This window comes from Polyodon spathula, chromosome 26 (assembly GCF_017654505.1).
Source record: "Polyodon spathula isolate WHYD16114869_AA chromosome 26, ASM1765450v1, whole genome shotgun sequence".
Taxonomy (NCBI): domain Eukaryota; kingdom Metazoa; phylum Chordata; class Actinopteri; order Acipenseriformes; family Polyodontidae; genus Polyodon; species Polyodon spathula.
In genome coordinates, this window is record NC_054559.1 from 12,859,411 (window position 1) to 12,875,010 (window position 15,600).

The following is a 15,600-nucleotide window of genomic DNA, read 5'->3' on the forward strand; positions in this document are numbered from 1 at the left end:
CACTCCGCCTTTATTGCATGTGCCACTCGGGAGCCCCATTTGTAGGTTTTAAAAAATTGACACAACTGTCAACTAAATAAAAAAAAAAAATAATCCCACAAATAAACACTTCTTCTCATTCATCATCGTGAGTTTTAGCATTTTATCAATCGTATACAAAAATTAACCATGATTTTCAAAGGAAATATGCATCCCAACCATTCAACCATTCCCGCAGGTACTCATATAAGCTGCAGGGGTTTGCCGATCTCAACCATGCAAATATGGACTTCCCCAATGTATTCCATGTTTAACATGTAGCTAAACCACACGAAAGGCAACATCAAAGCTTGTAATTGTGAACATCTGTTTCACAGTTCTTGTGGATGATGTGAAATGCAGACAGTTTAGCAATGGAAATTTAATATAAGGCTAAGTACAGCAAGTTGCTTGCATGAAGATGGTTGTATTTTTTAAATTTTATTTTATATACCGTGGTGCAAAGTAGGGTCTATATGTCAAAGAATAATCTCGAGTTATCAAAAGGTTAATCAAAACATGGGAGGGTTGTTGTAGCAGTTTCAAAAGTTCCTAAAGGAAAAGGATTTGAAAAAAAAAAAATCAAAAATCAAAACAATCACACACTCTCACAGGCTTTCCTCCACGTTATATTGTCTTGGCAGGCGACACACAGAGGAAGGGTTGCTCATGTCTAATATCATCGGATAGCGGAAGAACCGCTTCACTATTACTTCACATTATTATCTTATAAGGATTTTGGAACCCTGAAGGCTCTACATTCTGACAAACAGCAGCAGGAGTGGCCTGCCAGCTACACTGTTCAACACTGTACCACCTGCACACACACAGTGCAACTGCTGAAGCAGGACAGCCACAGCATGATGGAGAGAGCTACAGTGCACTCCCTCTTCCTGTTAGCACTCCCAGTCCCTTCAATTGAAATCACTCTTGAGCCCAGTGCAGCAACTTTTTCTAGCTCTTGTTTCCTGTTGCCAACACTGAACTCAGTCTAGCATGGGATAACTTGGGTACAGTACAGTAGGCACAGTTAAATAACATTCAAGTTGTTGGTTTTTTTTTTTTTTTTTTTTTTTGCTAGTTATATATATTTTATAAGTGTTTTGACTAATTTTAATCTATTAAGTTTACCCCATTTCACACTGGATTGCTTAATCCAAATGTAAAAACTTATTACTTATCTGGGTATATATTAAGAAAGCTCTGTGACTAAAAAAGAAAAATCATATTTTTTTGCTTGTATATCTTTTGGATTCAGTGCAATCGCTGTGAACACAGCCACACAACTGTTAAAGTAATGGGACAGGGAAGCTCAGAGAACTCCAGTGTTTGTTTTTTTTTTTTAGCTGAAACTTGGTTTTGACTCTGCAAGCTAGATTATCTCAAATCCCATATGTATGGATGTCCAGTTCTCTTCATAAACTAGAATATGTGATGAATTCTAGTTCATGCACATTACCAGAAAAAGGCTTAGAACATCACACCTGAATTTGGCAAGGGGTAAACAGTTGTTGGGTGCCTCAGCAGATATTACCGCAACGTATTGTAGTGATACACCTGGTGATAAATGATATGCCCAATGGGTGTTCTCACTGTAATTTGAAATAATGTGAGTGGGTTTTGTGGACTGCTATAGTTGCATACTGGAAGTTGCATACAGCTCCTGAATTCAAGTCCTTTTTGCATATTATTATTGAACTATCCTCTGATCAATTTTGTGGAAAGAGGTGTTCCTCAATAAATCCATGTTACATTTTTTTTGTATTCTTCATCGGTAGAACATCACCTTGGAATACAGAACTGTTGCCTCATATAACAAACTACTAGGTGTTTTTAAAACACACATCACATCCCTGCCCAGAGTTCTGTTGCACTTCCATAGTGGGGCTTTATTGCCGTGTGTCGAGTTGCAATTTTCATGGTCTCTCCAGAATCCTACACCACACGAGTACCACACCATGCTAATGTAATTTGTCTAAACAAGGCTGTCAGGATTTGCAAGTTAACAGCATTATTAATCCTATGCAACCGGCAGGAACTCTGTTTTAGGCTGATAAGCAGATCAGGGATATTATTTATTGTAAATGCTACCAGAGAAACAAGTGTAGGTTTTTATATACATATAATTTATTTATAATTTTTTTTTTTGACCACCCCTTTACAGAAACCTGTACAGGCTTATTCCTTGGAGCTGCTTGCTGTCTCAATAGAATTCTCTGAAATTCCTGATAACCTCTGACCCCAGGTCAGGGAGCTACTGACATGATGGACCACAGGCCTTGCCTCCAGAACCGGGCCTTCTGACCTCCTAACAGGTCAGCTATATCAGGGAAGGCTACATCTCTAATGATGCAAATGCTACAAATGTCAAGAATTAACCCTTTGCTACCCAGTATCCAATATATTTGACATTGAGAAATTAGGTATTAAATAGGTATGGGAACATGTAAAGGGTTAAACTTGGGAGCAACAAATATTTAATCAAAACTAACTATGTCTTGGAAACTAGATCATCTAAAATGTGTACAGTATCTGCTTTTATAAGAATGCGACTAGTGGAAGGTTTAAACCACAAGACTATTGCCATAATTCACACCACAAGGTGCGGTATGTTGGGCTCAAAGAGTTGGTCCACATTCTGACAACTGTTTGGCTGCTACTGTTATTGTGGTGGCAATGGGACAGTGACGCACCGTTTTAAAGGCAGTTTTGCTCAGTACGACTTCTAGGAGTTTGTCAGCTCCAACAAAGACCAGACCATCTCTGTAGACATTGAACCTGTTAGCTCAGTAACTAAAAGCATGCATTTACAAAGCTCCCTTTGATTCGATACCAAATGTGCTGACCTACTAGAGGTCCCAATAAAATGGCACATACCCAGAATGCACATAAATAACGGAATTAGGAAAGACCAGCCAGCAATTTACTAGAACAACTTGCCTTTCAAACCCTCACAAAGAGGGGGAACAATGTGCTGTGGAGTCCAATTGAAGGTCTCGACTAGCAGAGCAATTATTTACGTGCTGCAAGTTGTGCACGATATTGGCATGCTGCAAGTTTTTAACTAATTAAATGCAACTGCAAGTGTATTGCAGTGGTTTTCTACAGCTATATTCAGGACTGCAATACTTGTTCAATGCTTTGTAGGGGCACAGAAAATGAATTTTCCTTTAGAATTTTTTTTTTTTTGTGTGGTGTAAATAAGCTTTGCAGTGCATCCAATAATAGCGTTTTTGGATGAAGGCTAATGGGGAAATGATACAGCAGTTTTAATATAGCCATCCTGATGAATTTTATTCAAGAACAAACAGGGGCAAACAATAAAAATAAAAGGAAACTTCTTAGCTTAAAAGCACATTTTAAAATAATTATGTTAGGCGTCTTCAAACATTTTAGTTATAAGTGCCTTTTCTAGAATGCTTTGGGGAATATGACATCAGAGGGATGTCAGAGGCAAACTTCCACACTCAAACTGAGCTTGGGGCAAAAGACATGATATTTCCAATTTTATCAAAGTCAGATAACCTGTGAAGGTCAGGATGGATCACAATAATAATGTTATGGAGTACTCAAAAGAATATAAGCACATATGTATTTGTAGCATGTTGATGTACTGATCTGTAACAGGAAGGATATGGATTTTAGCATATAATCTAGTTTCTGGTTAAAGTTTAAAAAATATAGCCTTAGTTTATCTGATATTTGTTTATTCACATATGTATTTCTTTATCTTAACCAATTTAACAGGGAATAATATATGTGCAAAAGACAAAGGTAACCTAAAGTAATCCTTTCTCCTTCTGTAGAAATAAGTTCATTTCTTCAGAATGCAGGACTCTCATACAGTTCAGCCGCTTCCCTGCAAAGCACTTTATTATCAACATGTGAAAATGCCTGCATGTGCCATGTTCTGTTTTACAGGAAGTTATAAAAACAACAGTGGCCTTTTGCATGAGGTGGGTTTTGTTTTGCCTTTTTTGTTTTTTATAAATGGCAGTTTGTATTTTCTGCTGACTAATAGAAATGTGAGAAGTGAACCCTAAGTGTACTCCATATTGGCTGTCGTCTTGTACTCTAGTGCTGTACATAAAAACAAGCGTTTTTAATTTTGACATCTGCAACAAGCAATTTAAAACTCTAGCATTGTTCTTTTTGTTTTTCCATAGCTTAAGCGGCACGGAAATAATATATGGATGGTGTTTCTACAGAATCCATAACCTTTTTAGTAATGCATTGCCTTGTTCTATATGTTTGTGGTCGGTACTTGGATAGAAACATTGTCATTTGTCTGGATTAAACTACTGTACACAGGTCCAGGCTAGCACTATTTTAGTCATCACAAAGAATTGCTCACACTTGGCATTTGCAATAGTGTGGTTGTTCACATAGGATCCATCTAATCCCTTGTACTGGAAACGCAGAGCACAAATGCATTGCACGTTGATGCAGAAAACACACAGCTAAGACTAATTTTAACCACCTTACACCCGCACCCGAAATGTGTTCAATAACATTTTGCATAGGTCGAAATACTTATGAAAACTATTATTAGAATAACCACAGTAGGGCCTTCCATTTGATCTCTGTCAAAGAGAGTGAATAGAACAGCTGTTGAAGTAGGGATAAATCTGGCTGTATTTTTAACCCTGTGGTTTCCAGATAGCAGATTCATAGATATTTTGTATTTATTTATTTATTTTATTTTATTTTTATGAGAAACAAGTGGCTGGGTTTGAGTAAGGTATAAGGATCCAAGGTTGTGTAAAATATGACATACAGAGTTAAGCTCATAAATTGGCTAATATCATTCTGGGAATTAAATTAAAAGTTGTTTGAACTGCTAGTAATGATGTAATGACAGTTTTTTGGAAGTGTTATTGGTGGGTGGCTAGTGGGGCACACTTTCCCATTTTGGAAAGAAATCCACAGTTGAACATTAACAAAAGCTGACCTAACAACTTTCCTAGTCCAGTGTTTTACTATTCAAGTTTCCTCAAGCTTGAGGGGGTCTGTTGTCTTGGACAGGGGGTGAGCCAATTTGCCTTTTTCATGAAAACCCATGGTTAAATAGGCATGACTGAAAATTCATAGCCAGTAGCCCCCCTCCCATTTAATAAACACCACACTGAGAGCAGATGGTGGATTGTGAGAACACAATAGAAGAGTGATTTGAGCGAGGGGATTGGTTGGTTTAGTGGGGGTGGGGCTCAGAGAGGCAGATGTCCTGAAGCTTTTCCTCCTTGTGCAATTAAAGTGATTTTGTCACCTCAGCTCAGACAGTCATAACAACCTAGAGTCAAACAAGCTTCCCCAGCAACAAGCTGGAACCCACAACCAACTGACCAAGCCACTGCCCACTTCCAGGCTAAGCCCCAGACTGGGAAAGTCTCACGTTAAGGTAGATTAGGTTGCTAAAATATAGTTTATTTTCCAGCAGGTTGCACTGATTACAGTACAAAATCAATATCTTTCTACACCCCTGTCCCAGAGCTGCAACAGCCAAGCTGTCCCAATCCACCACCTGCTTGACAGCAGTTCATTCTGTAACTACTGAAAAAAACAAAACCATTTGCTTTGTAACTAATGCGATGCTTGAACTTCATCCTGTTCTGCACTCTGGTCCAGCATTACCAGTCGACTTGCTACAGATCTTTTGTCCATTTGTTAGCGTGTCATATTCTGTATTGCAGCCTAATGCTTCTTAGCCGCTACAGAGAACCTTGCTGCATTTTGCAACGGCAGGCCAACACGAACCAATCATCTACTGCTGTTGTTGGCATGAGGATGTAGTGAAGTTACTCTTTTCCTGATGCCCGTTATACTTCACTGGGTTTTTTGAGGGAGTTGCTTGATTGCACAAGCATGCTAAAATGATTTATATTTAGAGATATTTATAGGGGGTGGGGTGGAATTTTGGACCCTAGTCAAAACCCCTGACATTTTGCAATAAAATGTGTAGGATGTATAGCAGGGTCACTTAACTGTAGTTTCAAACGAGCAGCTCTGTAATACACAGTATAGCTATAACATTGTATTGAATAAAGCAATAGGCTTTTCTTATTGTGGCTTTGTGCTGAGAATATTACCTATTTTAAAGAGGAACAAAAAACTTTTTTTTTTTTTGCTACTTGCCTACAACCATGATGTTGAATTCGAACCCGGTCTTCACAGCCTTGCGTCTCATCTGGTCCAGCACAGACTCTATACCCACATAGCCGAAGAGGTCCTGGCCTGTCACAGTCGCCTCAGTCTTGGGCTCGGGGTCAGGATCTGGTTTTGATTGAGGCTCTGCCATGGACTTTTCCGCTAGAGAAAGAAGAAAAGAGAGAAGAGGGCCAGTCAGGCAGGGTAGCTGGGTCAGGACTTTTTTGATTTGCTGTTAAATGTTTTCCCTTCTATTAAGTGGATACTGCTACACTGGGTGACTGAAGTCTTTTGACCGTCCATAACAACAAATCGTCAATAATAAATACTGCGGTAAAACTATAACATTCAATAGACAAACATTTCAGCTAATGTTATCATGTGTGTCATAAGTGTTTTCTTAGTAACTTTAAATAACTCGGAAGTAGTTTGCTTAATGTTCTATGAGCTAACTGCAGAATCGCCACAAAACAACAATGGTATACAATCCCCTTGGGTTATTGTTGACACATAATGACAAACTTAATACTGTTTGACATTTATCACGTTGTTACGTATTCCTAGACTGTGTTTTTATTTAATTGTATTTTCTTCCTTAAGAACAAAAAAAAAAAAACTGTTGCATAATAAATGAATCATCTAGCCTTTCCCCTGCAGAATAGCTGACTAACAGAACTTCCACTATTCATATAAGTGCTCGCCTCTGCTTTGTTTTTTCATACAGAAATTTCTGAAACAATAATTGGTTGTTGCTTGTCATGATACTCACTCAATAGGGAGCAATGTTGGAGCAAACAAAGGATGGAATGCTGTGACGATCCCAAGTTTCAGGAGCAGTGAGAAGTGCTTTTGCATGCATAGGTTTTTGGGTACTGTACCCACAAGGGCAGGACAAGAAATTAAGAATGCTTGCTAGAAAACTGACTGCAATATAGGGCCATCGGAGGGGTCACAGTTTTAACATTACAAGCATGGTTTTTAAAATGGAAGGAAGCGTGACCATTCCTTCATCGATTACCACATCCTTCTGGGATAAAGTTTGTTAATTTGGTGTGTGTTGATGTGTTTGCAGAGTCAGAGGGTATTACCAGGTTAACATTCAGCTCAGCCTTCTATATGTGGAATGCAGTTCTGCATCAGGGACTGCTTTAGAAATAAGAGGATTGACTAGACTTGACAGTCCCTGTAAGCCAGTGAGTGACTCCATCACTGTATCTGAATAACCAACTAACAGGACCGTAATTTTATTACACTGACCCACAATAACCCCAATAATGTAAATAATGTATATACACTACAGTAAAGTTTAAAGACTTTATACACAAACATCTTTCACGAAATGCTTGTAAAGGCCAATATCGGAAAAAACAATGTGTACAATAAATAGCATTTAATGCAATAATTCCAGTGTTGGTATCTAATCTTCTCGTATCAGTAGGGTTTAGTTAAATATACAATCTAACTTATCTACTGTTTTAGTGTAAACGCATGCAATTCATTGAGGAATTCCCATCATCACCTCCAACCAACCCAATTGTCTTGTTTGACCTGAACAAAGCAATAATTTTATAGAAATGTGAGCAATTAGATCCCTTAAAATCAGGGGAAGGTAACCTTAGCTTTTCCAATCCATTCCACTGCAGAACTGTTCCAACCAGACCCTTAATTATTTAATTGACCCTGGTTGGAACAAAGTCCTGCAGTAGGATGGATTGGAAGAGCCAAGGTTACCTACCCCTGATCTAAATGGATAAGTTTGCCATACTTTAGTGTTTCCAAAGATTAACAAAAACACTGTTTACAATGTAATCCACCCCAGGAGGTTCTGTTAAGGCTCCATTTAAATGCATTTTAGGGTGCAGCACCTAGAAACCTATAGTTGTATGATTTCCAAACATCCATTTACGTGAACAAAAGGACTGTGGAATAATATATATATTTTTTTATTTATTTATTTTTTAAATGAGGTCATTCTTTTTAAAATTAAGTCGTAAAATTAAGGAGATGCAATAGGCAGGGATCCTGTAGAATGAACTTGTCTCAAGCTTGGCTTAATCTAATGCAGATGAGGAGGCAAGCTTCCAACCCCACCCCCCACCCCCCACACACACACTGGTCAGCAGCTGTCCGTCCCTTGCTCCCTGACCTAATGGAAGTAATGTCAAGTAGCGCCTTCCTTTCCTGGAAGCTACTGACACTTTTCCCTGAAGGAGAACCCATAAAGAGCCACACCACCCATAGGAACCCAAACCTTGTATCACACAGAAACAAGGTTGGAAACATATGGAAGGAGTAATTGAGCCTAATATTATGAAAACTGGTTCAAAAGATAACTATGGATATATTTGCTGGAGAAAAGTGGTGGTTAGAAGGATGTGGAGAAAAGAAAAACAAGGTGGTATAGATGATACCAAATTAAATGACCTACTGAGCCAGGTTCCATCTTGGAAATCCTGGGATACTGAATAGGTAGACATCAGATCTGAGATCTGAGAAGTGTTCCTCTGTCTGACAGTCCTCTAACCTCAGATGACGCTTAACCGTGACTAGCTACCAGGAGGTGTCTTGACACCAGCTTCAAAGCTTCATGAGGGCTTGGGTTCAGTGGCCCATACAAAAATATTGTCTTGTATATGTATGTGCCAATAGTTTAAATATGGTGAAAGTATACATTCAGCTAGTATTTACTATATGAGGACAAAACAACATGTGTTTTGAGGGGGTGAAAGCGAAGTCTAGCTGCTGCTGCACTGTGCTGATGATCAATGCAGGTCATTCCCCATGCGCTGTGAATATAATTTAATCAATGAGATGTATCAACTTGCCATAACACAAGCATGACATTTGCAAGGGTGAAAGAGGCACAGCTCAATCACATTGGCTTAATGGGTTCCTGTCCCCTTGCCAGTAGCATTGAGTGGTGACAGAGAGAATAGGGTAACCAGGGCGAAAGGAGGCCATGCGGCCAGCAGGACAGTGAGGCAAAGTCTTTCAAAACTCTTCCTCTCTGACCTGTTCAACCAACAAACCATTTCTTCCTGTGAAAATACAGAACTTTAATTCACTTTAATGCAACAACTGTAGCAGAAGTGCAACAAGAACAGTAAAAATGTACATGCCAATTGTATCACGGTAACACTGTGCTACGCATTCATTCTAAAAATATGGTACTGTCAACAATGGTAAGTAAAGAACTTAAATTGTAAAACCCTCTCTGTCAATCCAAATTTCAAGCCTTTGGCTGGTAAAAATGCTGAAGGTTGGCTATTTTTCAGCAATGAGGTAAATGGAATGTTGTGGTATATAATTTTTTTTTTTAAAAGTGAAAATTGAAGTGCTTTCTGCTGTTTGATGTGTTTTAGTAGGTTAGAAAAGCCACACATGAGTTAAGTGCGATAGGATGGAGTTGCCAGAGTTTTTAGGTTTTAATGGTAATAAATCGTGACTGCCACAGATTTGACAATTGACATTTTAAATACAACCACTCTTTAATTGAAGGTCTTTGTTAGACAGCACTGTATTTTGACTGTTCAGAAGTAGACATGTATTTTGCAATAGGCTTTCTGTACTGCTGTACAAAATACTACTGTAAAGGTCATAACTACTATTATTTACATTGTAGTTTTACTTAATTAGGAATATGACTGCAAAAAGTAAGTGTCAAAACTAAAAACTCAGATAAACAAGTTTACATAAACATTTCTCAAAAGAAACAGAAGCATGTGTGTTCTTTTTTGTTGTGTTTACGAGTTACCAGACAAAGCAAAAAAAACTTACCTATTTCATTGTCTACTACTACTAACTGTTACAAAATAGTGTTGCGATTCACAAAAATAACTGCAGTCCTTTTTTTCTCTGAGATTAAAAGCTTGCCTTTATCTCTCCTACAAGATGGCTAGTTTTTTTCTCTTTTTGGCCTTTTCTGTAAACTGGCCCTAGTAGAACACCTGAGCTGGGGTGGACAGCAGGGGAGGGGAGGGGTATAGAAAGACTCAAAGAAGAGAGTCTTTCTATACAGTATAAGGGTGTACAGTATGATACAAATTGTGGCTTGGGTTGCTCAAACCTACTTAGGGGAATCAAATTGACAACAATACAGTTACTAATGTAAAACTTAAAAATAAATGTCCATTCTAAAGCAAGGAGAGATGCAACCCTAATTGCAGAATTGTGGAATAGGCTCCGGAAGGCAGACCACCAAAAAAAAAGGAAGAGGAAGGCTAAGGAAGAGAAGGAAAATGAATTAACCGATTTCCAGAGCAGCAGCACAGCATCCTTGATTTTACTCTACAGATGCAAAATCTGCTTTAGCTCAGGGGTGCACATCCTGTTGACGATAGCAGTTAACATAAAAAAGGACTTTATGCAATATCTCAAACTGTTAGGTAGTCACTGGAACCTAAAATTCTAAATTTATTTCATAATCTACCATTTCCTTTTCTACTTTACCACAGTACCTTCATCATACTTATTCGAGTACAGTAGTATTATGCTATTACTTGAGTATTATTAGGAGTTTGTTTGTTTGTTTTGATGGGCTAAATGACGAGACAGGCCGCTTAACCCCGGTAGGGCACAGTTTGAGAGTACGCAAGGCCGCCTTGAATTGATGCTACTATTAGATTGAACCTTCAAACAACATTGCCCAAATAGAAGCAGGCCCCGAGCTGCTTCTATTCCAGATAGCATAGTGGACAGAATTTGCTTTTCTATTTCCACCAAAAATTAGGAAATGGCTGAAATACAAATCCGAGCACTGTGGGTTTAACTAGAGGCCGAGACCACAGCTCCAATAACCCCCAAAGAAACAATTTAAAACACAATTTTGTATAGTAATCAAAAAGAAGTTTGTTTTTCAATGTGTGTTGTAATTTTAGTGTCCATTGCCATGTTTGCCAGTTAGTCATTCTGGCAAAGATGGCTGGAAATAATGAGATGTTTGAAAACAAAAGTATGAAGCAAAATAAACAGTGGAGCGTTTTGCACATATAGAGGTCCAGGTTTATCAAGGCCCGTACTGTAGTCTCATTTTGGGGGAAGAGACTCAGCTGTGGAGCCTTTAATAAAATATGGCTGACTGAAAACTTTCTCCACAATCATTTAATCCAATTTGTCACAGACATGGCTTCACTCTCGCATGCATGTACATGCGCGCGCACACACACACACACACACAATATTACCTTTACATATGAGCTGAACAACCCCAGCTGCTTCATTACACGAACAAGGCAAGCACTGTTTTAACTAACTTTGACCAACACTTCCCTAGCCATTTACCCAGCTTCCAGTGACAGTGTCAGAAGACCTGACCTGACCATCAACCACAATGAAATAAGTGGTACGGGAGTATCTGTAGCTGGTGTGTGCGTTTAAAATAGCAACTCTGGTTCAACAGATTTTTTTAGTCGTTGCGGTCACAGAAATGCCAGCTTTAATGTGGCCCACATTGCAGCACACAACTACTTTTCTTTACTTCCTTTGTCTTCTTATTTTTTTCATATAATTATGGCGCAGGTCATATGTGGGGGAGGGGTTATTGGATGGGTTGAATCAGCACGGAGGAAAATAGCCTACATTTTAAAACAAACAAAATCATAATGTAGCAACCTAAAAATATCAGGTGGCCAATACAGCTGTTTTGTTTATTGCCATTTATTTGTTTTTAAAGTCCAATAACTATCACAGGTGCATGTTACATGTTAACAGTACTATATATATATATATATATATATATATATATATATATATATATATATATATATATATATATATATATATATATATAATATAATAACTAAAAAATTAGGTCTTGTGGTGGTGTCTATTTCTCTATTAACAGCAACTGTGCAAGTATTAGTTACAGTAAAAATATGCTTTCTGCTTGTATTTCTTACAGTATGGGGTATCAATCTGGATATAAAAGCATTCTGGTATTGCCATTTTGAATTTGAATATCTAAGTCTCGCAAGGACTGTGTATTTTTATCTCAACTTAAATGTTATTTGTAATTGACTACATATGTATGCTTGAGTAAAGTACAGGGCAATCATACTGCGTTATTATTGCTTGGCTCTTGTCATCTATGGCAAAAACATTAAACACCTGCAAACTGGATTTTCAAAACCTGAAAAGAAATGTTCCCAAAGTCCAGTGTTCTTGCTGCTCTGATGTCCATTCAATACATAAGTTACAAAATACATTACCATGTACCTCCTTCACAGCTATGCAATCCGTCTCTACAAAAAGAACAAACTAAAACCAGCTGCATCCAAAATCGCCTTTCTACTTTACCCTATTGTTAAATACACACACACACACACAGAGAAACCTTTTCCACAAAACAGACCATAAACCACAGCCTACCTTCTCTCATTCACAAACGGTCCACCCTCTCGTCAAATCCAGAGGTTATCCAATGTGTGTTTTTTTTTTTTTTTTTTTTTTTGTGTGTTATCTACCAGAACGGAGGTTAATGCTGCTGCTGTTTTTTTTTTTTTTAAATGTTGCTGTTCCCTAATTTATTTGTTATCCTTCTCAGTTTGGAGGAACAGCTTACTAGCTGATGGATTCTGTTCAGTGTCTGAGCTTGCTCTCTCTTCCTCCCTCTCCCCCGTCTGTTTGTGTGTGTGTGTGTGTGTGTGTGTGTGTGTGTGCGAGCGAGTGAGTGTAATGGCACAAGCTGCACAAGTCATTCACATGCAGATTGGCAAGCCGCTTCCACTAAGCTACAGGAATTCTCTCTCTCTCTCTCTCTCTCTCTCTCTCTCTCTCTCTCTCTCTCTCTCTCTCTCTCTCTCTCTCTCTCTCTCTCTCTCTCTCTCATGAGCTGAATTGCAGTCAGGTCTCCATCAAGGATTGTCCCAGCTGACAACATACACTAATTCATTAACTTGCTTAAGTAAGGATGTGGTTGTTGTATAAATAATTAATACAGGCCCTTAGATTTCAGTGTATTTCCAGGACTGCATGGGAGGCACAATGATATGTCCTAACACCTCCCATATACTTCGTGAACCTGGTTCAGATCAGGAGATGGGAAGACTAGTGCCATATTTGCATATGTTGCATTGCTTTTGCTTTTACACCTCAAACCTGTCTGAGTTCAGTGTTCATTGTGAAGTGGAGAAAGAAGCATGAATTTCCTGCAGAGTTATAGAATGAGCTAAAGAACGGCATAGGTTTTATTAAATAGTATTTATTTATTTTGTGGGATCCATTTTAAACTGGTAAGACAAACGCAAAAGCTTCTCCTTATAAAGTTTCAATTTTAACATGCCAGATGTGAGAGAGGCAGTTTACCTGCTCGAGCATGTGGAAAGGCGGCTTTGGTAGGTAGAGTTCTGATGGTCTTTTTGTGGCATGGACCACCGGTCACTGCAACACTGTTTAATCAAAGTGATCAAGGACACTCCCTTCACATACAAGCACAGAGACACTGTTAATGCCTTAACAAGTCTTTCTTTTGATATAGGTATTGCAAAACCACCACTCCCTTAACAGACTTCAACTTGAATAAAGAAAGCAAGAGATTTACCTTAAGCCTGCTTGTGAAGGAGCAAAAGACGTTGCAGTTGTGTGTTTGTGCCTGTGTGCAGATCTTAAACCGGGCTCAGGATGTAGCTATAGTTTTCACTTACACCCCAGAGGTGTGGCTTGTAGCAACCACAGAGATTACTTTGAGAATAATGCACTTCCTGCTCTGTAGAGTTTGCACTCCCTGCTCATACATCAACCTCTTGTCAAATAAAAAGGCTCTTCTCAAGGGCCCCTTTGTCAGTACAGCCCCAGCACTGAATATCCCACAATATTGGAGGGGTGGTATGTAGACTGACAAGTTTGTCTTTTATGTGTACAGATTAACTAATTGTTGAATGTGTTTACTGTGGTCCCTGTAGTTTTAGATTCAGATGTGCATTACCTACATTACCTAAAAACTACAAGAACGACTATTCTAAAAACAGCACAGTGATTCTGCCGCCATTTGTCACAAGTTTAATTGAGCCTGCCATATATGTCTTTCGTCCTATTCCTAGAACCTGGATCCCCAAGCTGAAGCATCAGAGTTCCCAAAGATTTCTGCATTCCCATCCCACATGGTCCCTTCCCAGAGGTGGAAAATGGATTCTACACATTCATGTTCCAATACAACAGCATCTGAAGTATGGTACCTAAAAATCTTTACAAAAAATATTTGATATATATATATATTTTTTTTTTCCTTACCCAGTGATCTTCAGTGGTCATAGAGGGAGATTACAATTAATTTGTGAGCAATATGAGACAATAGCAACAGCAAAGGGTAGCTACAGAGACAGGCACTGGAAAGAATAAGACCACAGTACTTCACATACCAATGGCATGAGTCAGTTGAACACTTTATTGCAGTGCCACATCAGTACTAGCTTACTATTGTATCAGAGCCACAATAGTTCTGAACAGGGAGCAGTCCCATTGTATTTTTTTCATTTGAGTAGGTAAAATTATAAGCAACTGGTAAACATTACTGTCCTGCTAATAACTTCTTTTGATTTTGTATTTTTGTTGGAGATATTTATTGAATGAGTTACCGTTGCTTACTATAGGAATAACATGAATTATATGCAATTATAAATAAAATAGAGGGAACAGGTTAACTCAGAGAAGTGCGTTTTATTAAGAGCAAAAGCATTTTGGACTGAGTGCAGTTGTGTATAAAGTTCACTTTCCAATTGGGAAAATGGGAGAAAGCCCTCTGGACAATGCTGAACCCGTCAGAGGTTAGAGGTCATCTGTGTGACGTCAGGAGGAGGACGGAAAGCAGTATAAGGAAAAACATCAACAGAGACACTAGTCCTGGGTTTATTTCTTTTAAACAGTGGGTGCTAGCTAATTAATGAATGTATTGCATGTTTGCACAGTGTTCGTCTCTTTGTTGAGAACTTATCTGTGCTCTAGAGAACCCTGGTTGTAGAGATGGTTCTCGACTGTAGATAATGATAGTCGGACCATATTTAAAACACAATGACATGACTTGAAATAGCTGGTCCACCATTACTCCACAACAGGGCTGCTGAGTACCTTAAGTGCCAGTCATTCACAATTCCAGTGTATGATGGTATATGTTATGAAAGATGGCTATAGACTGAGCCACTGCACCGAACTTGCTGGAAGTTTTATCTACTTTTGACTGTCTGCCACATCTATATCCCAGTCACCATGTTCTCTGTCCCATATCTCTCTTTCAGACAGTAATTGGGTTCACTGTGTTTCTACCCTGGGGCACGCAAACACCCTAACACTACTGCTGAATCACATAAATAAATAAGAATCTTCCTCCAGAATCTTTGCTTCCTTCACTGGCCTCCAACCCAGCCCAAATCTTTTTGAAAGTCCAAGGTAAGAACCAATAAGTGGAGGGAGTTAGCAGATAAGCAGAGCTGACAGGACTAACAGACA

At 38.7% G+C, this 15,600-nt stretch overlaps 1 protein-coding gene across 5 annotated transcripts in view; it reads right to left on the minus strand.

The window, feature by feature from the left end:
* Positions 1–15,600, minus strand: part of LOC121300639 (neuronal-specific septin-3-like) — an 80,758-nt gene that overhangs the window by 18,235 nt on the left and 46,923 nt on the right. For 2 of the 5 annotated variants that reach the window (XM_041229268.1, XM_041229270.1), the window contains one exon: positions 6,151–6,324. In XM_041229268.1, coding sequence (XP_041085202.1) covers positions 6,151–6,324 — 174 coding nt within the window. Of the gene's footprint in view, positions 1–6,150; positions 6,325–6,931; positions 7,013–12,528; positions 12,889–13,699; positions 13,758–15,600 lie in introns of those variants that run through there. The other 3 variants (XM_041229271.1, XM_041229269.1, XM_041229272.1) reach the window with 3 other exon arrangements.